Here is a 24,534-nt window from a genome sequence, read left to right on the forward strand (position 1 = left end):
GTTCCCAGACTCTACCCGGCCACTGAGGGTTTTGGGGGGCAGGCATCTGAGTTCCGGGGCTCACAGGTCTGGACTGTGGGCTTGGGATATGATTTAAGAGTGAGCCACAGAGGGCGAAACGTTTGGGAACACTCGGCTGGCAGAGCTGAAGACTCCTTGAAGAAACTCAAGTCTACCGGCTGGATCAGGCGCTCCAGGGACGGTGCAGCGCTATCCCACATCTGGCCAGCAGGGGTCGCCTGGAGCCGGAGCATCATCTCCCACTGGCTCGGGTACACCTAGGCTGCCAGAGGCTCTGTTAGGAGGGAAGCTTTTCCTCCTGCCTTGTCCCATGGCCAGGGTGGCATCGGCGGGCCGATATGGTACCTCCCAGCTCTTCCACATCCTCCAGGAGGGCCGCACAGAGTTCCGATCATCCTTGTCACTCGGGTGTGTGTGTGTGTGTGTGTGTGTGTGTTGTGCTGTGTGTGTGTGTGTGCACGCGCGTGCGCGTCACTTCTGCATCCTTAGTGACTCACGAGAGTTCTGCCTCCTTCCCTCGATGCTGCAAGACAGCACAGTATCAGGGCCCATCCACTGCTTTCTCCCGCGGCCCCGGGCAGTGGTCCAATGGTTATCATTGTCTCCCAAGCTGTCTCTCCCCGGTGTTCCCTAGAAGCACAGTCACCCAGCACCCTCTTGGCAGAAAAAGGCCTGACAAGGAGAAAGACCATTTATTTCTCCACCCACAGTGGGACTGGTAGATTTTTTTTTTTCCCTTTCAAAAGAGCAATCGCTGGCGTCCCTTTAAAGCTTGGCTGACTTCCATCGCAGCAGCCAATCCTCAGAGGCGGAGCTGGTGAGTTGCCTGGGCAACGGGCCTCTGGTTGGCCTGAGACGATCAGCCGCCCACTGCCCACTTCCAAGGAGCGAGAAGTTTAACACTTTGCCGCCTGCTCTCCATTTTCAACGCGTGGGCCTGAAACAAGGCCTCCCCTCGCTCCTGAAGCCAGAAGCTACAGCTTTTGGGTCTCAAATGTCCGGAGCGGTTTTGTGGGGGAGAAGCCGGCATAGAGAGAGGCAAGAATGACGCCGTTGCCTGGGATACACAGAGGTCTAGAGATGGGCACAGGAGGAAGAGGGTGGGGTGGGGTGGGGTGGGGGTCCCAGGAAGATAAATAGACACAAGCACAAAATAAGAAAGCCTCGTCCCCAGTGGCCCGCGAAAAGCGACTCTGTAGCCTGGGATTTCTACCCCATTGGCTTGCAGTGCCCAGTGGGCAGGCAGGTGGCAGAGCTGGCATGGGTTAAGAGGGTGAGGCGCAGGGGCAGACCGGCCCCTGGAAACCTTACAGACTCCCCATTCCCCCAGCGCTTGGCCCAAATCCTGGGAAGGGGACGAGCCTACATAGATGTGATGGAGACACAGTGGGAGGATCCACGGGATGTGTCGTCAATGGGAGCCTTTCTGTCTCTTTTCCTCCCCATCCCCTGCAAACAGGGGGGAAGTCAGAGGCACGTGGGTGTACGTGCGTGAGCGTGTGCGTGTGCGTGCAACAGGACGTGTGTGTGTAACAGGACGTGTGTGTGTGTGTGTGTGTGTGTGTGTGTGTGTGTGTGTGTGGCGTGAAGGGCAAAGCTTCATCTTTTCCATAGGGAGGTTGCCCTCTCTGGCCATACTGTCTCTGTTGCCCTTGCTGGGAGCCACAGGTTGTTGGAGCCAGCTGGCCTGGCGTTCCCCTGTCACCCCCCACAGCCACCGGCCAGATCCCCTTAGCGCTTCTGGCTCCTCCCACCTGCTGGAGGGAGGCCTATGCCTGGCTAGGGGCAAAGCAAGAGGAAAGGCAGGCAACTCAGGCCTCAGGCCTTAGACATGGCCTCAGACACGCCCTGGGCGGTGAGCTCGGCTAGCACGTTGTCTAGGTAGCTGGCGTCGGGGTAGCCGTGGCCAGTGAGGTTGGAACCGAACTCCGTCTTGTGGTGAATCTCGTTCCACACCACGGTGTCCGACTCGCCCGTGGTATTGGATGTGCCGATGGTGAAGATGAGTCTGCGCTCCCAGGCGGTGATGAGTAACCTCAGCACCTGGAGGGGTTGGGGAGGGAGGGAGGGGTGGGGGGGGTAGGGGTGAGTGTTACTGGCAGCCTGGGCCTCAGCCTGCCCCGCGACCGGCCATTTCAGAAAGTTCTGTTTCTTTCGGGGGCCCTGTCAGCAGCGGCACTGCTGGGGCTTCGTCTCCACTCTTGGTACAAAACGGCCGCTTGGTGAATTAGTTCCCGTGATTAAAGGTCTGGAGACTTCGCAGGGGAATCGAAGGTGCTAGCTTCTTTGGTGAAGCAGTCAGTGACAGTCAGATGACTTAGGGAGAAAGGCTGCTGTGACCGTATATAAGTGACGTGCCCTCTCTACTACGGTTTCCCTTAGCTGGTGAATGAGATGAAGTAGGGTTTGGGAAGGAACGTCGAAGCAGGGACTTGGACAAGGGAGAGGCAGGCCTAGAAAATGGTGGCTGGGGACCCTGCCCTCATTCATTGTTGAGAGCCGGGGTGGGGGTGGGGATGGGGGGGTGGGCACCCACCTTCCGGCCTTTCTCATTGTTCGGTAGGTAGCAGTGGCGAGGGAAGCCTCTGGCGGTGAACTTCTTGCCTGGGTTGGGATGTTCAGGGCCCTGTGGGGACAGCGGCGGCGGGAGGGTTCAGATCCCAGACGGGTGGGGTCTCTGGAGGGGCCAGGGAGTAGGGGGCTGTGGATCCGCAGGGCTCACCTGGATGCCCGTGGGGATGTCGTAGACAATGCGGATGGTCTGGGTGTCTGCAAAGCCGGGCAGCGAGTGCGGGATGACGTGAAATTCCATCTTCCCTGGAGGCTGTGTCCCCGTCTTCTCCCCATAGATGGCTTTGCAGGTGGGGCACTGCAGGCTGCCATCCTGGGAAGGGTGGGCTGGTGTGAGGCCCCTCCCGGGGCCCGGCCCCCACCCACTGCCCATCTCACTGCCTGGCCCCCACCCACTGCACGGCAGCCCACCTTGTGGCCCACCTTGTTACCGTTGGAGTACATGGCCACCAGGCAGAGCAGGTGGTACATGTGGCCACAGCGGCCCAGGCGGCCCACGAGCTCGGGCCGCACGCTCTTGTTCCGGAGCACACCCTCATAGCCGGATGCTGTGACCAGCCGCTCCATACAGATGGTACAGTCCTGGGGGGCCAGGGAGAGACACTGAGGATGGGAAGGGCCATGGGGAAGACGATGAGGCGCGCTACAGAGGATGGGTAGAGCCATGGAGGGACACTGAGGATGAGGGTCATGAGGAAGGCCACAGAGGGACACTAAGGATGGGAAGGGCCACAGGAGGACACTGAAGAGGGGAAGGCGGGAAACCTTGCCTCTGATTCCCTCCTCAGACAGCCCCTGAGCAGGGGTTAAATGCTTAACTACCCCAAGCAAAACCCTGAGTGGAAAACGTGGCGTAAACCCATCCATCACAAAGTGTGGGAGCCCACAGAGGTTTCCTAGTGAGAGCTGAGCTTGCTTTATACAGCAGGGATGTATACAGGATGTTACAGGATGGCTGGACCACGTTCAAGGTCACCAGGTATCTGGGATGGTCTGCACTTGGCTGTGCAAGGGGAGGTCTTTTGCTCCACCCCTTGGCATTCCTATAAAAGCCCTTTAGAAGAGACAGAAGGGGATGGTGGGTTTTGACCCAGGCCCTCCCGAGGCTGTCCTGTGATTCTGTCTGCCTGTCTCCCCTATATTTCTATCTAAATATTTCTCACTTCTCCCTCCTCAAGAGTACCCTGGGGGGAAAAGTGGGGGCAGGTCCCCCACCACAAGGACGGACTGGTGTGATGCTATAAAACTTAGGCTCCTCCCCAGGGCCTGGTGAGGACCGTGAAACCAGGATGGGTAGGAGGGAGGGAGGCTGGGAGGAGCTGGTCCTGGGAGCTGAGGCCCCCGCCTGGTCGGCTCACCTCATCAGGTGGGTTTTTCACCTTCTGCATGTACCTCCGAACCACATCCTCAGGGTTCTTACCTGCAGAGATGGGGGGGGGCACATGTCTCAGGAGGGGTGAGGTGGGGGGGGTCAAGCGCTGGGGAGCAGGTGGGGCAGTGGCCGGAGGGGGGGGAAAGGGCGAACTGAGGGTAAATAGAGGCAGGTGCCTGCTGGGTCCTAAGAGCACTGGGATTGTGATTGGGGTCACACGGGGCCTACTTTTCTTGAGGTGCTTTTTCTTGGTCTTGCGGCACACGCCGGGCACTCCAGGAACAGGCTTCACGTCGCTCTTGCTCACAGGGGGCGGGTGCAGGATGGGTTTGGGAGCTCGAGTCAGGCACACTGGCAGCCCGGCTGCACACAGCAGGATCCCCGTCATCCCTGGGGTGGGGGGTGGGGTGTAGTGATAAGGGGTGGGGTCGTGACAAGCCACGCCCTCCCTCCACGGTTGGACTGATGGGGCAGGTGGATGCCACAGAGGATGGAGGACAGGGTGTTCCCCCATACTCTGACCCTGCCTACCCCAGGGCACCACCACCCCAAGTTGCAGCCAAGCTAACCTAATGGGAAGGACCGCACTTGGGCCCACCCACCAGTTCACCCAAGGGGCGGGGAATCATGAGGCTGGTGGGCGGGGCCTCACTGGGTTGGGTCTTACCGGCCAGTGCTGGGTGGACAGGGCCGGTGCCATTCAAGTTCTTCACAGGAAGTGCAGGAACCCTGTGGGGACGAGAGGAAGCCTCTGCTGGACTCCAGCCCCAACACTCGGTGCAAGGATCTGGCTTGTTTTTACCTCAGGCTTCCTCCTGGCACACCCCATCTCCTCTGCCTCTGTCATCTGGATGAGCCACCAGGAAACCGCATCCCGTCTTGAGCGCCTATCAGCTATGGGACCAACACCCTTATGCCTAGTTCTGACTCTTGTGTTTAGACATGCTCTCATGTATCCCAGGCTGGCCTTGAACCTGCACTGTAGCCAAGGATGACCTTGAACTTCGGGTCCTCATGCCTTCACCTCCCATGCGTTGAGGTTGCCAGTGTGTTCCACCATACCCAGTTTTATGTGGTGCAGGGGATTGAACCCGGAGCTTCAGGATGAGGCAAGCACCCTATCAAGGGAACCACATCCCAGGCTCGAACTCCTCTTCCCCCTACTGATGGCCTCTTTCCACCAGGGAGTGTTTGGGCCCCGGTTACCCCTCCTTCTCTGGCCTGAAACCCAACTATCATCGAGTAAACTTCTCTTAAGGTTTGTTCTATAGAGAGCCGGTTCCTGCGAAACACTCTGGAAAGGACTCAGGAGTGCGTTGGGAGATACCACACTGTCTCCCGCGCCAAGATTCTTAGCTTATTTGAGCACAATAAAGGCTCGTGAGGTGTCCTGACACCAGGGATCACACGGTCCCCTCTTCAGATAAAGAGCCCCTGGAAAGAAAATATTCTTTGTCTTTTGGGGTCAGTCATCGTTGCTTTTGGTTCTTAGTTCAGCCACTAATTAGCTGGTGACACACAGCACATCAAGTCAGCCTCTGTACCAGTTTCTCTGTCTGTGGAATGGGCATGATGTGGTGCCTGCGTTTTGTTTGCTGAGAGGAGCATGAATCCTGGTAGCTAAGGAATATTCTGAAATCATCATTATTAATATCACTACCATTGCCATCATCACCACCATCATCATCACCACCACCACCATCATCATCATCACCACCATCACCATGATCACTATCACCATTATCACCACCATCATTATTATCATCATCACCATCACCATCATCAATACCATTACCATCTAGGCCCATCTTTGGGGAAGGGGCTGGGACAATCTAAAATCATTATCATTGCTCCCATGGGAGGCGGGAAAAGGGAAGAGGGATGGATGCTCTGAGCCCTGAGTGGAAGTGGGATGAAGGCACTGAGCCTCAGTTTCCCTACCTGTAATGAGGAGTCTTGTGAGGATTCAAGAGCTTCTCCTTCTGCAGTGTGGTAGGACCCAAAATGAGAAGGGCTGAGCACCCATGTGACCTGCCTCAGGCTTTGTCACCACCCTCCAAGACCTTGCTGGAGGACAGCACCACCGTAATTATTACTCTTCATACTTATGGGGCAGCAAAGAGAAGTGGTCACGGTTTCCAGCCTTTCTTCCCACCTGTCTACAAACACTGCATGTGAACACACCAGTTGAAGTCCTGCCCTCATCTCCGCCTTCCCACTTCCCCTTTCCTTTCTGCCTCATGAGAACACCCCTCTTCTTATTCAGGACAGTGTATAATATGGGCAGGGAGGAAAATATTTAGCATACACACCACTACCTACTTATCTCCTACCAGGGGCAGGCATGACTAATCCATCACAGCTCTCTGAAATCCAAAGAATCCATCACACAGCTCTCGAGTCAGCCTCTATCAATCAGGATAGTCAGATTGCTATTTAAGATATATGATGCCCAAAGTCTGGTCCAAATGATTCCCCATCTTGCTGAGTCTCTGTCCCTGGGAGGTGGGCAGGGAAACCCCAGGAAAAGGATTTTTGAGATCTTGGCCACACTTATATTTCAAGAAAAGCTTTACAAACTTTTTTCTTTGTCTTTTTTTTTTTTTTTTTTTTTTTTAAGAGGCCTCGTCTACAGGGGGGAGGCTTGTGTGGGGCCTGATGGTGCAGCATCTCTATGTCGTAGGGGACAGTCCCCAGGTGGCACACACCCTCTTGCAGTCTGCAAACTGCCGACGAGAACCTTCCGTGGCACAGTTCCCATGCCACTAAGCGTGGGAGCTTTGGGGGGTGGCCCTTTTGATGTGGGAGATACCGCTTCCTCTCAGGCATCGAGAATACCTCCCTGGACACGCACTGCCGCCCAGAACCTCCAGTCAGAGGGGGCTAGCCTTCACTCCTGCCCTGCCTTCCTGGCCCCCCCCCAGGTTGACTGAGGGTCTGAGAACAGGCTTCCCTAGGGCCTACCTAACTACCACTCCCAGCTCTGGTCAGCTGCCCTGTGTCCTCTGCCCTCTATCCTGCCGAGGCTAGCCCTTTGCACAGAGAAACAGCTGGCCATCTGATGGCGCCTCTGCTGCGCTCTGAACCTCATTTCCGGTGTACACACTGTCTCTCACGCTTTACACTAGCTCTGCTGATCTCACATATTCCGGGCTCATTCCCAACCCCAGGGTCTTTGCATCAACCCCTTTCTCGGATGGCTCTTTCTGAGATGTTTCTCTTGCTCCCTCCCTCGTGGAGATCTCTGGTTCAACGCTGTCTTCCTGGACAGCCTGTTTCTCCTGATCTTACTGTTTTCTCAGCATTAGCGTGGATGTAAGGAAGTCCTCTGTCTCCTTCACACACAGTAGCTTCTCTAATGTGTGGACTCAGTCCCTCTTCTGACCTTTGCACATCTGTGCCCTCCCCACCCATATCCCCGACTAGGTCTCTCTGGATGACGCCGGACAGAAAGGATGTTCGTTCATCTCTGGTGTGTAGCAGATGCTCAACACACACACACACACACACACACACACACACACACACACACACACACCTGTGGTACCAGGGCACAGAAACAGGGTGGGTACTGTGTTGCTCTAAGCACGGGATCAGAGCACACTGCCCCTGGGTGTTCTCCGACCATGTCTTAAGGGAGCCACGAAGCAGGTTCTCAGGGAAGACTTCCTGCAGCTGCCAGGCTGTGATCATGCCGAGGCGAGAGTGCTCAGGGAGCCTCCTGAAGAACAGCAGCACACCAGCCTTCTCTAAGGAGTCCTCAGCGATGGTGTTAATCCCTCGCAAGGGCAGGGTCCACAGCAAGGCTTCCAGAATGCCTACCCTGAGCCAGGTTCTCTTCCCATGGCTCAGAGGCTGAGCTTCAAGGAGCTCCATTTGAGGGACACAGGAGCTCATCTTCCTCCCCAGCCTCAGAAGGAAGGGGCCCATGTGGTCCCTCTCCCCACCAGCCTCCACGTCTATCCATTGACCACAGCCTCCTCCACACCCTTTTATCCGAGAGGGACAGAGTTCATCTCTTAGTGAGGATCTGGGCATTTTCCATCTTGTTTTCTAGTTGTGTGGTTCAACTCTTATCTCGTCTGCCAGATTTCAAGCTCTGGGAACCACCCAACCCTGTGACCCCAGGACTGAGGATAACAAAACAAGCTCCCAGTACTGAACAGATAAGGAACCAGCTTACTACCTCTGGGGTCGCTTGATTATCATTAGACACAAGGGCTCCAATTCCAGATGTTCCTCCCCGATCTCCCAAACAAGATCAGAACAGATGTCAAATAAATAACATGCATACCACTATTACCAAATTTGCACCCATGGCAGACATGAGCAATCAATCCCAGCACTCCGTCCTACACAGCTACAGTGTAACTTGAGAATCACCCTCAATACCATACTCTAGGAAGTCTGTACTTCCAGGGCAAAGACACACGTGAGATGGTCGGTCATGGACCCTGCACCTGATGGCATGAAGCTGAAAGAGAGGAAGTGAGATCACTTTGGCCCCCTAGCTGGCTTGTGATGCTCTTGGCAACAGGACTTGGAATTTCTGGGCCCAACTCTGGGCTGACCTTACTGGGTTGGCCAAGGTTGGGGGTGTTGTGGATCTGAGACCTACGGGGTTAGGTAAAACCTCAGAGCTGGACCTGCAGAGCCCGCTCAGGGGCTGTACAAGTGACCTCAGGACAGGTCATTCATTGGTTGTCCATCAGAGTGAGTCACCACCTTCGGGAGCAAGAGCCACACCAATGCCCCCTATAGATCTCCTGAGTCTTCATCTCTCCGTCTTTGTTTTTTTCCCCCCCGGAAAGCCCAGGCTTGCCCCCTTCTTCCCACGAGCCTCAGAGCTTCTGAGGACGCCTAACATGTACCCAGCAGTCCCCCGGGGAGCCCCCAAAGGCTCTGGAGAGGAGAGGGCTGGAGTGAAACCATGCCATCTGGGGAGAAGAAAGTCCCCCTCACCCTTTCTCTAGAAGCTCCTGTGAGGATGCTCTTGTCACCTGCTGCCTTTTAGTCCCACTCCACCTTGTAGCCAAGTCCCTGTCCTCCAGGTCACCTGAGGCCACCCCCTGAACACCCCATCTGTGGAGACAAGGCAAGGCCTGGGAGACGGAGCCTGAGTTCATGAGTCCACTATCAGTGATCTGGGGCCCTTTGTTCATGTTGTTTGCCCCCAAGGCCAGCTCTGACCATCTGCAGGCCTCAGTTTCCCCTTCTACCTCCCAGGGTGCACCCCACAACTTGGAGCCCTGGCTGGCATTTGGGGATGTGGATATCTCTCCGGGACCTTGGGGCTCAGTCCTGCTTTCAAAGATTGATTTATTTTGTGTGTCTATGTGTTCTCTCTCAAGGTCTGCCCTCCCCAGAGCTCCGGGTGGAGCCCAGGTAGCGGAGGGCGGGCTGGTTGCTGTTCCCACGCCCCTGGGGAGCACACAGTGCAGACAGGAGTGTGTGTGTGGCTTGGCTTCCCAGGGAGAGGGCAGGAAGTGCTTCAGGTGGGGGCTGGTTGGGGAGGCTTTGGGTTTGACCTTGTGGTGAGGCTGTGACCTGCCTCATCACAGCTACCCTGGCCAGGAAAGGGGGATGGGTGGGAAGCCAAGGCCCCTCCTTTCCCAAGTTCAGGCTCCTGCAAGACTTTGGGACATAAATGTTTTAGAGAGCCATTTAAACAAAAAGACCGAGAGAGAGAGAGAGAGAGAGAGAGAGAGAGAGAGAGAGAGAGAGAGAGAGAGAGAGAGAGAGAAATGTGGTGCCATGCGGCAGACATAAAAATCACAAGAAATAAAAATAAACAAGGGTTGAGGGTGTGGCTCAGTGGGTAGAGTGTTTTGCCTAGCATTCATGGCGTCCCGGGTTTGACCCCCAGCACCACATGAACCTGGCACGGTGGCACACACCTGTATATTGAGCATTAGAGAGGGCAGGAGACAGGAGGACCAGCAGTTCAAGGTTATCGTCAGCTATGTATCGAGTTCAAGGCCAGCCTGGGCTACATGAGACCTTGTCTTAAATCATACACACACACACACACACACACACACACTTCAAATCACCTCTCCTCCATAGACAATCGAGAACATCTCTCCACAGCTGAAGACTCTTAGCACTGGATCAAGCCGGTTAAAGCAAACCAGGTCCCACAGCCTGTACACACTCCATCCTCTCTAGCTACTTGGGCCTACCACATCAGCTCAGTTCCCGCCTCCTTTGCACAGTCTGTTCCTACTGCCTGGAAGAAGACTTGTCCCTCCCTCCTTCCCCAGGCACGCTGCCCACCCCCACCCCCCACCCTACGTCTCAGCATCGGGCCAGGCTGGCCTATCACGATCTGTACACCTCAGCCCCCCAAATGCTGGGGTGATAAGTGTGTGCCACCACGCTTCTTTCTCTCCCCAACCCCATTTATTATTTTGCATATGTGCACATGTGTGCATGTGCTGTGATGGGTATGTGGAGATCAGAGGACAACTTCTGGGGGACAGTTTTCTCCATCTACCATGTGGCTCCCAAGGACTGAACTCAGGTCGTCAGGCTTGGCAGCAAGTACCTTTACCTGCTGAGCCATCTTGTGGGTCTCCTGTTGTGGAATATATTACTTTAACTGTAGAAAGGTGTGTTGTGCTGATATATTGTGTACCCTAATAAATTTGCCTGAAGATCAGAGAACAGAACAAGCCACTAGATTAAACATAGAGGCCAGGCAATGGGTGGCACACACCTTGAATCCTAGCACTCGGGAGGCAGGGATCCGTCTGGACCTCTGTGAGTTCAAAGCCACCCTGGACTGCATGAGATTGACTCACTCTAGGAGAGAAACAGAGCCAGGCCGTGGTAGCACACACCTTTCATCCCAGCACTTGGCAGTCACACGACTTTAATCCCAGCATTAGGAAAGCTGAGACAGGAAATGATATGAATGGGTGGAGAAAGGTATATAAGGCGTGAGGAGACAGGAACGAAAGTCTTTCAGCTGAGGAAAGCTTTTTAGGCTGAGGAGTCCTAGAGGTAAGAGGTGGCTTGTTCCTTTGTCTCTCTGATCTTCAGGCAAATTTATTACAGGCACACAATGTATCACCAGAGTGTGTTACATTCGTTTATGCTGCATTTGTTTAACTATGTAAAGATGTGTTGCATTTGTTTCACCTTGCCTGCCTGAGGCACCTGATTGGTCTACTAAAGAGCTGAACGGCCAATAGTTGGGCAGGAGAGGGATAGGGGAGCTGGTGGGCAGAGAGAATAAACAGGAGGAGGAACCTAGAGAGAGAAAGAGGAGAGAAGAGAATGAGGGAGAAAGAGAGGGACGTGCCTGGGACAAGAAGCCAGGCAGCTGCCAGACAGACAAGCAAGACAGACAGAAGGAAAAGGAAAAGGCCTGGATAAAGGCAAAAGGTAGATAAAGAGAAACAGGCTAATTTAAGTTTTAAGAGCCAGCCGGAAAGGAGCCTAAGCCAGGCCGAGCATTCAAAACTAAGAAGTCTCCGCGTCATGACTTGGGAGCTGGTTGGTGGCCCGAAAGAAAAAGCCTGGTACAGTCCCTCTCTTTTTTTGAGATAGGGGCTCGCTGTGTAACCCAAGATGGCCTCAAACTCCCAGCAACCCTTCTGCCTCAGCTCCTGGAGTGCTCAGATTAGAAGTGTGCACCGCCAGGCCCGGCTCTGACTGGCTTCTTGACTCCCACCGTCTCCTCGGCCAAATGCAACTTTACTTTTCCAAGAACAGTTATACTCTCCTTAAAAATAAGGCCATAAAATAAGACGTCATCCCTGCCGTCCTTCTCTTGCTGTGTTTCCTCCGCGGCACCAAAACCACCTTCTAGCATGTTCTAGGATCCATTTCTTTTGCATTGTGTTTGTCTCCATGAGGCTGTGAGCTCCTGGGTGTCGGGGCCTGGCAGCTTCACTGGCTGCTGGGTCCCGGGGTCCCCCACGGTGCCGGCTACACAATGGTTCTTTAATAAATGGGGAGTTGATTGACGGAGAGACGCAAGTCGTGCCGTGCCGGGAGCTGGGGGAAGATGTCCGGTTCACACTGTCACGGCAGGGAGAGTGTTTACAAGGGCGGAGAAGAAAGGAGCAGGGGAAATGAGCCAGTCACGGGCCACCGGGAGCCACTGAGGGCCTGCACGCAGGAAAAGGCCTGCTAAGACCCAGGTGTCCCAACGGCGCCTGCCTGGTGCCTGGCACCTGTTCAGTTGGCAGTGTTGCGCAGGATAACAGGGATGGGGGAGCAGGGTGCAGCCTGGGAAACAGGGGGAGTCACGTGCCAGACAATGCCCTGTGTGGCCAGTCCTGTCTTCACAAGTTGCAAAGACCAACGACCAGAGAGGGCCATGGGTTCGGCTAGGGTCACACAGCCAGAGAGGAAAGTTGAAGCTGGGCCGCAACTCGGCGGCGTCTGTTGCTTCATCCTCTCTCTGGGGGTTCTGTTATTGTCCAGGGCCACAGCTTGGAACAACATGGGCAGGTGGGGGGAAACAGGACCCCCACATACCCCACTGACCAACTTAGGTTCCAAGTGACCCAAGCGAGTGTCATGGTGTTTTGGAGCCTCGGTTTTGCCCTCTGAGAAGTGGTCGCAAGAGGAGGGGTTGCTGTGGATTTCTGTGATGGAGACAGGCGATGCCGGCAGAGCTGTGAGATGGGACTGGGGACCCGGGGTGGGCTGTGTAAAGAGAAACAGGCCTGCAGCTGTCCCCATGAGGGGCGGAAAGCCTGACTTGGCTCCTCCGCCCTGCAGCTGTGTCCCAAAGCCATGGACACTGACCTCCCGTGAGACAGGGCGGATCTTCCCACCCTGTGTGTCCTCCCCCTGCCCAGGGCCCACCCTGCCAGCTGGCTCCTGGCCCCAGCACAGGGAGAGTGGAAAAAACCCTGACCTGTCCCCACTGGCTGTGTGACTCTGGGCAGGTCGATCTCCTTCTCTGGGCCTCCCTCCTGGTCCCCCTCCAGGGATGACATGAGCATCGCATCATAGGCCGAGGAGTCCTTGGCCCCCGCCCCTGCACTCTGATCACACCTGATAAGTGTAAGGATTTCTTACAGCCCTGGACAGGTGTGGGGTGGGACTCTCTGTGTCTGGTGGGGGAAACTGAGGCCGAAGAGGTGAAGCTATCCTGAATGTCGTCGCCCAGCTGGAAGGTGGCAAAGAAGGAGAAGGGAGGAGGGGCTGAGAGGAAAAGGAGTCGATGGGGGCGGGGCACGGAGAGCTGTGGAGGGAGACACAGAGACCCCGGGACCTAAGCACCGGATCCCGGAATCCCAGAACGGATGAGGACGGACGCAGCCACTTGACAAGACACCGAGGCCAGCGAGGGCCTAACCCAACGTGGCCCTGTCCTCCCCAGCGGAGGCAGTCTGGACTCGGGGCCACCCAGAGAGAAGGCACCATGAGGACCCCAGGAGACAGGACACCCCGAAATCCAAGGGACGGGACCTAGAGGACAACCGGCCCCACCCCGCCCTCCATCTTGGGTTTCTAGAACTCAGAAGTTCAGAATTCAAATTCGGCAGCTCAAGCCCTTGGGTTGGTGGGTGAAGGCAAAGACTCAGAAGTAAGGGGCTGTGAGGGGGCTTGGGGAGTGGGCTGGGGTGGGTGAGTGTGTGGGGGTGCCTGGTCCACAGAGACACCCACGACTCTTTCCTAGTCTAGTTCACAACAGGGGTTGGGGGCCCCTCCCTCCCCATCCCGTCCCCCCTGGGATCCACCTATAACTCATGATGAGCCAGGGGTCTATTTCTTGGGGCTCCTTGGGGAGGGAGGATTGGAGGGCCTGGACACCGACTTGTCAGGCAGGAGGAGGGGCGTCTGCATGGCCGCAGAGCTGAGACCTCAGGACAGAGAGGCATTTATCTAATGATTAACACCCCCAGCCGACCACTTTCTTCTCTCCATGGCCCTCTCTAGCTCAAGCATACTCTATGGTTCCTGGCTGCTGGCGGCACCAACCTCAAGCTCTCTTGAGGCTCCCCAGTTTATCTCTACGAAGGAGGCTTTACCTCTGTGTGGTTTCTAGAAGCTTCTAGATTTGTTCAGCCTCCACCCCTATGCACCTGCAATGCCTAGCCTGGGATGCCCTTCCCCCTGCTAGGTACAGAACACCTCCAACTCCTCTCTGGACACACCGCGTCCTCTGAGCACCCTAGAAACAGCCTCTTCTCACACGCTCCTCCCCATGGTGGCCTGTCCGGACCGTTCACTCCCTCCAGACCACACGCCACCCTGTTCCACCACCTCCCCAGACCTCCCCACTCCTCCTAGGATTATGCCCACGGACACCCTTGATGTCTGTGTGTCTGTCTCCTGTGTGTGCATCATGAGAACTCAGTCCTCCCCGACCAGCTCAGCTTTGTGAGCTCACGCCCATGGCACACTCGTGGAGAATGGACACTGGGCAGGAAAAACTGAGTGGGTTATATAGCATGCCCCAGGGGAGTGGCTCCCATGCCTGTCCTCACGGACCCACGAAATATGAGCAGAAATGGGACCTGCGACATGGCTCAGAAGGTAAAGATGTCTACCGCCAAGCCTGATGGCCTGAATGCCATGCCAGGGGTCAGCACAGTAGGAGAGAACTGACTCCCACAAGTTGTCTTCTGATCTACACACACACCTGGTCTCACACACACACACACACACACACACACACACACACACACACACACACCAAACACACAAATATATAAATACATCTTTAAAATATATGTAAAAGTGACCTTGCCGGGCAGTGGTGGCACACGCCTTTAATCCCAGCACTTGGGAGGCAGAGCCAGGTGGATCTCTGTGAGTTCGAGGCCAGCCTGGGCTACCAAGTGAGTCCCAGGAAAGGCGCAAAGCTACACAGAGAAACCCTGTCTTGAAAAACCAAAAAAAAAAAAAAAGTGACCTCACAATGCAGAGAACACCGCGCGCGCGCGCGCGCGCGCATGTGTCTGTTGTCTCTGTGTGTACACATGTATGCTGATGCCTGCAGAGGCCAGAAGAGGGCATTGGATCTCCTGGAGCCAGAGTTACAGATGGTTGTGAGTGCCATGTGGGTGCTGGGAACTGAACTCGAGTCCTCTGGAAGTGTGGCTCCGCGTTCTCCAGCTGCCCCGTTCACACACTGAATCCAAAGCTCACCGGCGGCTGATGGAGCTGTCACAGCAAGCAAATGGCCCAGGAGGGCACGTGTGTGTGTGTGTGTGTGTGTGTGTGTGTGTGTGTGTGTGTGTGTGTACCCCTGAAGGGCTTGTTTGCCACCCTTCCAGGGACACCTTCCAGCTGTAAACGGGATGATGGTGGCCCCTGCCTCATCCTGCTGTCTAGCTTGCTAACGTGTGCTCCACCACAAAGCGAGTCCGTGAGGGGTGGCCCACACCTTACCTTTTTCACCCTAGCCTTGGCCCTGGTGGACAGTGGCCCCTGGGTAGCTCCTTGCTGGGGGTGGCCCTGGGTGCCCTTCCGGAGGAGGGGGGGGCGTCTTACCCAGGCGGGATAGAGGCGCGTGCGCTGACGCTGGTGGATCGCTGGGGTCCTGGCCGGCTGAGGTTATTCTGGCCCGGGGCGGGCGCTCCGTTGGGGGCGCTAGGACTCCGCGGGGGAACTCCTGGAGGCGGCGCGGTCTCTGTGGGGCCGGCGGCAGGTGCGGCCCAGAGCGCAGCCCCGGCGGCGAAGGTGGCGCTGGGGCGCACAGCGAGTGTACCCGGAGGCCCTCCTGGCGGCGGCAGCGGCGGCGGCGGCGGCGGGGGCGCTGGGGGCGCTGGAGGCGCGGCTGGCGCAATGGGCGCCTTGCGGCGCTGCGAGGCCAGGATGGCGTTGGAGGCGGCGCGCGTGCTGTTGACCAGCAGGCACTGCTGACACGAGCAGGGCTGGCCCGAGTTGGCTCCCACGGGCCAGGACTGCGACTTGGGGATGGAGCCGACCGTCAGCGGGTAGGCCAGGTCCAGGCGGCGGCGCAGGCGGCGGCGGCGGCGGGTCTGGCGGTTCATCTGGGACATGCTGTTGAAGTAGATGAGGTAGCAGAAGCCGAGCGACGAGAGGTCGAGCCACGGGTGCTGCTTCTCGTACGCGTTCTGGATGGTGATGCAGATGTCCATGTCGTAGGCCGTCCACGCGCCGCCGTCGCTCTCCCACTCCCACACGATGCCCTTGCCCGGCGCTGACGACGGGTCGTAGAAGTTGCGTCGCACTGGCCGCATGGTGCCTGCGCTCAGAAGGGAGAGGGGGTGTCAGTCGGCACAGGCCCCCCCAAGGGGACCTTCAGGGCCAAGAAGGGGATCTGGCCGGGCGGTGGCGGCGCACGCCTTTAATCCCAGCACTCGGGAGGCAGAGGCAGGCGGTTCTCTGTGAGTTCGAGGCCAGCCTGGGCTACAGAGTGAGTTCCAGGACACACGGGGACTGGGCCGATGAGATGGCTCAGCAGGTCAAGGTGCTTGCCGCCAAGCCTGAACATATGATTTCAATCCCATGATTCCAATCCAATCACAGGATGGAAGGAGAGAATCGGCTCCTTCAGGCTGTGAACTGTCCTCCAATCAACTACTAAAAGCAATGAGATTTGATAGGGTATGGGGGCTGGGAAAGAAGCAGGCAGAGGCCCGCCCAGTCAACATGTGGGGTTACAGGTGCATACAAGAAGGGGTAGGTCATAGAGAGGAGGTAAAATCAAGGAGTGGGCCCTAGAGAGCCAGCCCACCCTCTGCAGGGCCAAGGCAGGCCCTGAAGGTCCTGGTTATCGCAGGAGTAGCAAAGGTGGGTAGTGTCCACACACAGAGCAAGGCTCATCTACAACCCCCCCCAACTCCCTCCCAGACTCCCAGGGTGCCCCCAACCTGACCATTGTGGGTTTCTGCATTCACACACAGGGCCCGTTGGATTCCACACTTCTCTCATTGGTCCGTTCATCGGGCCACACTTTCATTCATCCCCCCCCCACTTCATTCATCCAGCCACGCCTTCTTGTATTCATTCACACCCGTCTGTACCCTTTCTCCTTCACCCCAGCTTTTCCTTCCCCTCCCCCCTCCCCTCTCTGTGTTCCAGCCCTGGGTAAAAACCGGTGCTGAGTACCCGCGGTGAGAGCGGAGCGTGCACGCCGCCGACCCCACACGTCAGCTCTGTGGTATCCTGGCCTGAGGTTCACCCGTGTGGTGTCTCCCGGCTCCTCTGCTCTGCACTGGCTGAGAGCCACGCTCTTGAGGAAGCTGAGGTTACCAGCGAAGGCTGCAGGACTTCTCAGGGCCTTAGCTGGCTGACTCGGGGCTGCCTGGCCCAGGTGCCACAGCACAGACATGACTCTCCTGGGCATGCAAGGCTGCCACCTGCTGCAAAGCTGTGGGAAGCCCTCCACCCCAGCCCCCCCACCCCCCGCAAGCCTCTCCAGGCCCTGATGACAAGGAATACAGATCGTTGACTCTTTGGCAGGGCCTAGCATCCATGACCTAGGAGCCAAACCTCTGGGCTTGTCTGGGAGGGAGTTTCTGGACTGGGTTGGTTGAGGTGGGAAGACCCATCTTGGATGTGGGCGGTACCATCCCCGTGGGCTGGGGTCCTGGACTGCATAAAAAGGAGACCGGAAGCTGAGCAACTGGCATTGATGGTCTCTCTCTACTTCCTGGCTGTGGATACCACGTGACCAGCCGCCCCCAGGCTCCTGCCACCTCGCCTTCCCGCCTTGTAGGCCCGAACTAAGGAGTCAAAGTAAGCCTCGTTCCGGTCAGGTATTTTTGTCAAGGCAATGAGACAAAGGATTAACCTGCTGGCCTCCTCTTGACAGTGGCAGGGAGCTCCCTGGCCCACCGTGCCCCGCGCCTGCCGGGAGCACTTGAGCGCGGAGTCTGCGAGAGGCCCCGGGGATGGGGCGCAGAGAGCCCCCCATCTCAAGTTCCCACGGCCTGACCCTCCCGTTCTGTAACCGCGTTCAGACGACTTCCTCTGTCAGCCTTGGTTTCTCATGGGGGGGTGGGGGGGGAATGGTCCAGGTGGGCGGAGCTGCCTCGGCTTTGATGCCATTGGCTCCGCCCCCTCTCCTGAGGGCTCCCCTCCCCCACAGGCTTGTCAAGCAGGCTTTTTGACTGCTCGCTCGGTTGCCTGATTCCGTCCTGCTCTGTGAGCCACACTGCCCCTCTTGTGCTTGGTTCCCAGCAGTAGACGCATGCCCTTGTCCCCACCCGGGGACATCCTGTCCAGCCCACACCGCATCCATTCTCAGAGAGCTCAGAGTCCTGTAAAAGCTGAAATCCTCATGATGACCCAGCTCTGACGTCCTCCTCTCTGACGATGTCCTCCTCTCCTGGACTCCCAGCTGCTCCCTAGCCACCTCAAGCCCTGCGAGGCCGCAGGGCCTTTGCACTGGCTGTTTCCTCTGCCTGGATTATGACTTGGCCATCCTTCTTTAACCGGGGTCTGTTTGGATGTCACCGGTTCAGAAGCACACACCCCACCCCACCGCCAACCAAACTTGGCTTCCCAATAAGCTATTCTATCGCTGCCTTGTTCTGCCCCACTTCCCGGGACCTGCTCATTCTGGCCACAACAGGCTCTTTCCTCTGCCTCCACCCTATGGCCCACCCATCAGCTCAGGCTCACAGGGGGGCCCCTCTGCTTAACCCTCCGGCTCCCCCACCCCCACAACCGGCACGGTGACTCACACAGGGGGTCCTCACAACATGAGATATTTCTGCAGCCAGACGGGGGCACCCAGCGTGGCACCCTGCTGGGAGGTCCCCCTTCGGACCACAGACCCTGTTACTGTACTGCCACTCAGGTCTCAAAAACCTCATCCTCGGCCGGGCAGTGGTGGCACACGCCTTTAATCCCAGCACTCGGGAGGCAGAGGCAAGAGGATCTCTATGAGTTCAAGGCCAGCCTGGGCTACAGTTTGAGTTCCAGGAAAGGTGCCAAAGCTACAGAGAGGAGCCCTGTCTCAAAAAAACAAAAAACAAACAGCAACAAAAAAAACCCCTCATCCTCTGCCTTGCCTTTTAGAATGTCCAAGGCTGCCCCTGACAGACCCTGAGAGCTGGGGAAACTGAGGCACAGAGCTGCATCTGTGGATAGGAGAGGTGCAGGATGGAGGATGCCAAGAAATAAGGCCCCTGGGCAGCAATAATATCCCCGTCAACCACTGGAAGACTCCCCAGGGCCGGATGCTTGTTTGTTTTAATGGAATTCATATTGATTTTCTGTGGTTTTCTTGGTGCTGGGAGCAAGCCTTCCAGCCTGCCCCCTTGCTTCTGAGTGGGAGTCTCATCTCTGTGTCTCACAGTTCCCATCTGCAGAACCAGGAGCTGTGAGAGAGACGAACCTTACGTGCCGTGGTCACCTTTCGATGAAGTGACAGGCTGTGTTCTTTGGATGGGACAGGAGGAAAAAGGGAATCACCCTCCTTGAACCCCATCTGTTGCCCGGGTCCTGAGCCAAAAGGGGACCTGGGGCCAGAATGTGTGAGAAAAACGGGGGGCAGAAGCCGCCAGGGGGCTGGAGAGGAACGCTGGCCCCTCACACAGCCTCAGCGTTCTTCTACGTAAAATGGAGGTAGCAATACCCACCCCGAGAACTTCTGGGTTCGAAATAAAAGAAGGCGTGACAGGTGCTTAGCACGTGACTGAGCATAGAGAAGCGATCGTTGAGTGTTGCCTGTGACGGCTGCCAGCATCACACACTTGACCCACTTCCAGCCTCCCCACGCCTGGTGAACTCCTAACCATCCCACAGAGCCCCTTGCGCGCGCCCGGCCCCTCCAGCAAGGCCTTCATTCTGTTGCTGAAGCTGGCGCGTGCGGCTGTTGTCCTGTCCTTGAACCATTTCTGCCTGTGTCTCCTGAACTGGCTGATAACTTCTGGGCTGACGAAGGCCAGATCGGCGCCACCGTGTTCCCAAAAACCTGCCCCGAAGAAAGACATGGGCCGCCGAAACCCAGGCCCCGTGGAGCCCAGCGGGAGGGGAGGGGCCAGGCCTGGCAGGGAGGAGGGGAGGTGGACCTAGGGCCGTGGGGGGGAGAGAGAGCGGGCTGGAGGAGATTGCCTTGGCTACTCTGCTGCAAAGGATTCTGGGAGCTGTCCAGCCCGCATCTGCTCCCCGGGGCTCTGTTTACCAGGCATGAATTTTCTTGCCTGTTTAGTGGTGGTTATTAAAGGCAGTGTCCCTGGAGTCCTTTTGAGAACGGATCGGAGCCTGGAGAGCGGGAGTAATTAGGGCGGCTGCGCTCGCCCCTACCCGACCCGGCACTGCCGCGCCCGCGGCTGCCAGGCCACCCACCCCTCCAGCCCAGGGTGGCCATGAACCAGGGGGGGCGTGGGGAGGGGAGGCAGCTGGCTCCCGGTGTCTGCTTGGACTTGGGTCTTGAGATTTCTTAGCTGTGCCGGCCTCTTCCAGGGTGGCCTTGGCCTAGTTTTGTGGGCAGAACAGGGAGTGAGCCCAAGACTGGACGCCCGGTGCGTGAGCCTGGGAGACGGGCCACGGCTCAGGCTTCTCCTGCCCCGCCAGGCTGGCCATCCGGGGTGGGATCCCAGGGCAGTCGGCCCCTGGGCAGAGGACTGTCCTGGGTCTGCTGTTGTCTGTCAGCTTTTTGGAGGGGGGGGGGCGCTCCTTCCTCCTTCTCTGTCCAGTGAGAATGGACAATTGAAAAATTGCCAGAACTGGTGAGGGGGCTGGGGGCCATTGTGGGCGGGAGTCTGCAGGGAGGTGACAGCCAGACAAGGGAGGGGGCCTGGGTGACAGAGAGAGAGAGAGAGACAGAGACAGAGACAGAGACAGAGGCAGAGAGAGACAAGTAGACAGACAGAGAGAAACAGGGACATACACAGAGGAGGAAGGGGGCAGAGGGACACAGACAGAGGCAGACAGAGAAACGGGGACACACACACAGAGGAGGAGGGCAGAGAGAGACAGAGAGACAGAGACAGAGAGACAGAGACACAGGTAGATAGATAGGCAGACAGAGACATGGACACACACACAGAGAGAGAGAGAGAGAGAGAGAGAGAGAGAGAGAGAGAGAGAGAGAGAGAGAGAGAGAAGATGGGCAGAGAGAGCAAGAGAGACAGAGAGACAGCATTCACTGAGACTGTCAGATCCTTGTGGGAACTGGAGGGGCAGGTACTGTATACGGAGCCAGAGAGAGGCTGGAAGCCTAGAGGCTGCCCAGCAGAGTCAAGGAGAGGGCCAGAGGCTAAGGCTGAGGCTCAGTCCGAGGAGGGAGCCACAGCCCCACCACAGAGCTTCAGTTTGTCCGCCCTACTGTACGCCCTTTGCCGAGCACTTGCTCGGCGCCTCCGTGGTAGCTCATTGCTGTCCTCTCCCTCCGTCTCTTTCCTCTCAGGCCACACAGGCCTGTCCCCCCTTTTACCTTGGAGGAAACAGGTCTAGAGAGAGGAGATAAGGACGGGCGAGAGTTTTGGGCAAAGCAGGGCACGGCAGAGCATGGCTTGCTTCCTGAGGCTTCCAGCCTAACCTAGAATTCCTCCACTCACGGGGATCTCACTACCTCAGTTTGCTTTCCTACCTGGATAGCTCCCCCCCCAAATACCTTAGAGGTACAATATTGGGGGAGGGTCTCTGCCCCAAGCTCAAGCTCTTCAAACAGAGTGGCTTTGTGAATAGAGGTAACCCTTGCTTGCCCCTCTGGCACCAAGCAGTCCCCAGTAGGGGACCCTCCCTTTGGGGGCGGCTTCCTGGAGGGAAATGACCTCAGTTAGGGGCACCCAGACCTGCCGGGAAGGAGGGCCTGTGGGAGGCAGCCACGGACATCCATCACGCGGTGTGGGGGGGGGGGCTCCGCCCAGGAGGGAGCGATGAGTGGGTTGAGCAAGTTTGAGCATCTCTGGATGCCGGGCTCGAGGACGGATGGGGTGGGATCTTCAATCATCCCAGAAACGAGTGGCATTGCCAGCAAGCTTATTCTCGTCCAGAGCTCGCTTGTCCCCCACCCCATCCTCAACCACGCTGCGAAGTGGAGCTGGCTGCCCTGGGTACAGCGGAGGATGCACAGGGGCCGGGCAGTTCTGGGACACGCACACAGGGTCGTCTGCAGTTAGTTCCCTGGTCTGGTTGACTCCAGCCTGGGGCCGCCTGCCTTCTGGGGCTGCTCCTTCAACTGTGTACATCCACAAGTCCCTGCCGCCCCGGGGGGGGGGGAAACTGAGGCACACAGGCTACACGGCATGTCAAAGACACGGCCGAGGCCGAAGGGAACCCCCAGGCTGGAGTATCGCAGCTTTGCAACTCAGGCTGGCTGCAGGGGCTGGTGGGTCTCCTGCAGCAACAACAGCTGTTCCCCCCCCCCGGGGGGGGGTCCATTTGAAAAATGGGGAAACTGAGGCTCCTCAGGAAGACAGAAGTAGTCCAGCCCTGGCATTGGCTGGCTTGGGTAGAAACAGCTGGCTCTGGGTCAAGGGCCTCCCGCTCCAGCCGCGATCAATGCACCGGCAGATTCTGTTTCCCTCCGATTGCTCCCAGGGGACTCTCAGGCTTGGCTCTGGCTCATTAGCGGTTTGGGCACGGGGCTGCTCTAGCTCTGGGGGGGGGGGGTTGCTGCTTGTGGTGGGGTGGGGAGGACTCAGGCCCCCACATTTCCTCCACTCTGGCCACTGATGACCCAAGGCTGCTGCAGTGTGTGTGTGTGGAGGGGGAGGGGGTCCTTGTGCACCTCCTGGCTCTCAGGGCCTCCCTGACACCAAGTCCACGCCCAGGATTCAGGTGCCCTGGCTCAGCAGCAGCCAATGGGAAGGGGAGGGGGAGGAGACAGCACCGAGGGGCCCTGAATCCTCCTCCCCTGGGTCCCCCAAGCTGTTCCCTCCAGGCTGTGAAACGGACACAGTACTTAATAACAGTATACTTGGGGGCTACCACCTGCCAAGCCTCGTCTAGAACGTTCTTCCATCTTCCCAATTTTCCTCCCTGCTGAGGTGAACTTCCTTGGCTCAACTGTGTCCTGGAATTGTCTCCACCATCTGAAAGGAGAATCAAGGAGTCTCCCACAGGCTCCCTCAACACCCTGCATTCTCCAGCACCAGAAGCTGGATCACTAGACGGCAGGGTGGCCTGTGTCCCCTTCCGTCTGGCCATGCCCCTTACTCAGAAGGTCAGGCTGGTCTTCTCAGCCTCTTGCGAATCTCAAGTATAGTCGGTAGCAGCACAAGATCAACACTGTGGAAATAACGCTGACTATGAGCGAATGAATGATGCATTGAATGAATGATGTGTTGGATGAATGATGCATTGAATGAATGAATGATGCAATGAGTGGACATGGATGATGCTAATTGGGCCATTCCCACCTCCAGGCTGGAGACTCTCACTGGAGAGAATGTGGGCTTCCTCTGCTCACCCACTGCTTATGATGAGGGAAAAAAAAATCGTGAGCAACATTTAAGAACTGGCAGTGTAGGCAGGCAGAGTGGCGCACGCCCTTAATCCCAGCACTCAGGAAGTAGAGGCAGGTGGATCTCTGCCAATCTGAGGCCAGCCTGGTCTACAGAGTGAGTTCCAGGCCAGCCAGGGCTACATAGACCTTGTCTCAAAAAAAGGGGTGGTGGTGGTGGTGATGGTAAGGACACATATTAGCCTACTTTTCCAGAACCTCAAATATCCAGAGATGTGGCTACAAGGTTTGGTTTCCCTAGCAACAGGTAGCCCGAGCTGGGTCAGGGCCACCCTGAGCGTGACTTCAAATTTTTTTGTTTTTTGTTTTTTTTTTCCATTTGATTTGGTTTTCTCTTGTTTGAGATTGGGTTTCACTAGGTAGCCTAGGCTGGTATCGAACTCATAATCCTTCTGCCTTAGCCTCCGGAGTGCTGGGATTACAGATGTAATACTGGGCTCAATACCTTCAAGGATCTATTGAGGACCTACTATGTGCCATGTACCGGTGAGCAAGATACTCTTAGACCCGTCCTTTTCCCAGCATAGAAAACCATGCAGTGTTATTCAGTTAGACAATTGAATCTGCAGCCTCTGCACAGATGGGGAAACTGAGTCCCAGACAGAGGAACTTGATAGTCAGACAGAGTTTGAATGGGGCCAGGCCACTCACACCTTGACAGGAGCGCTCCTCCGTCCCTCTGCCTCCATGTGGCCACTCGACTTAAACTCTGGTACCCTTGGTGGCCCCACGGGAGCCCAAGAGAGCAGGACAGAGACTCACAGGGGGGGGCATGCCACTGTCACTGTGGACGAGGTGGCGAGGTGTGGGCAGGCTGTCTTAGCAGCCACCTCTGATGGCTGGGTCCTTTGTTCTGCAGCTCAGGGTGCCGGGCTCCAGGGCTTCCTGCCAGGCTCCTTCATATACCCAGTCACCGAGTGCCACTGCTGTCTGGGCAGGTAGAGGTGGCAGCCTGGACCAGTTCCAGGGAGACTGTGGGAGGGGCCCAGAGAGGCCCTGCCATCGAAACAGAGCAAGGGTGCAGCCAAGCAGGATCTGGAGGAGGCTTAGCCCCAGTCTGGCATCTGTGGAGACTCAAGGTCAGGGACAGCCACATGTTCTGAACTTCTGTGGTAACCTGGCTTCCTGTACTGGGTCCTCCTCACCCCACCAGAGCGGACACATCAGAGACAGGCTTTCTGCGTGTGCCCTGTTGATGTGACATTCCTAA

General features: G+C 57.1%; 1 protein-coding gene across 1 annotated transcript in view; it reads right to left on the reverse strand.

Moving 5' to 3' along the window:
• Positions 1-698: 698 nt before the first annotated feature.
• The window catches only part of Dtx1 (deltex E3 ubiquitin ligase 1), a 32,653-nt gene continuing 8,817 nt past the window's right edge, over positions 699-24,534 (reverse strand). Inside the window, exons 3-10 of the mRNA XM_028878770.2 lie at positions 15,428-16,145; positions 4,632-4,693; positions 4,193-4,354; positions 3,951-4,012; positions 3,016-3,174; positions 2,744-2,905; positions 2,558-2,647; positions 699-2,064 (exon numbers count right to left, since the gene is read on the reverse strand). Coding sequence (XP_028734603.1) covers positions 1,840-2,064; positions 2,558-2,647; positions 2,744-2,905; positions 3,016-3,174; positions 3,951-4,012; positions 4,193-4,354; positions 4,632-4,693; positions 15,428-16,145 — 1,640 coding nt within the window. The 3' untranslated portion in view covers positions 699-1,839. The remainder of the gene's footprint in view (positions 2,065-2,557; positions 2,648-2,743; positions 2,906-3,015; positions 3,175-3,950; positions 4,013-4,192; positions 4,355-4,631; positions 4,694-15,427; positions 16,146-24,534) is intronic.

The sequence above is a fragment of the Peromyscus leucopus genome, chromosome 23, assembly GCF_004664715.2.
Source record: "Peromyscus leucopus breed LL Stock chromosome 23, UCI_PerLeu_2.1, whole genome shotgun sequence".
In the NCBI taxonomy this organism is placed as follows: domain Eukaryota; kingdom Metazoa; phylum Chordata; class Mammalia; order Rodentia; family Cricetidae; genus Peromyscus; species Peromyscus leucopus.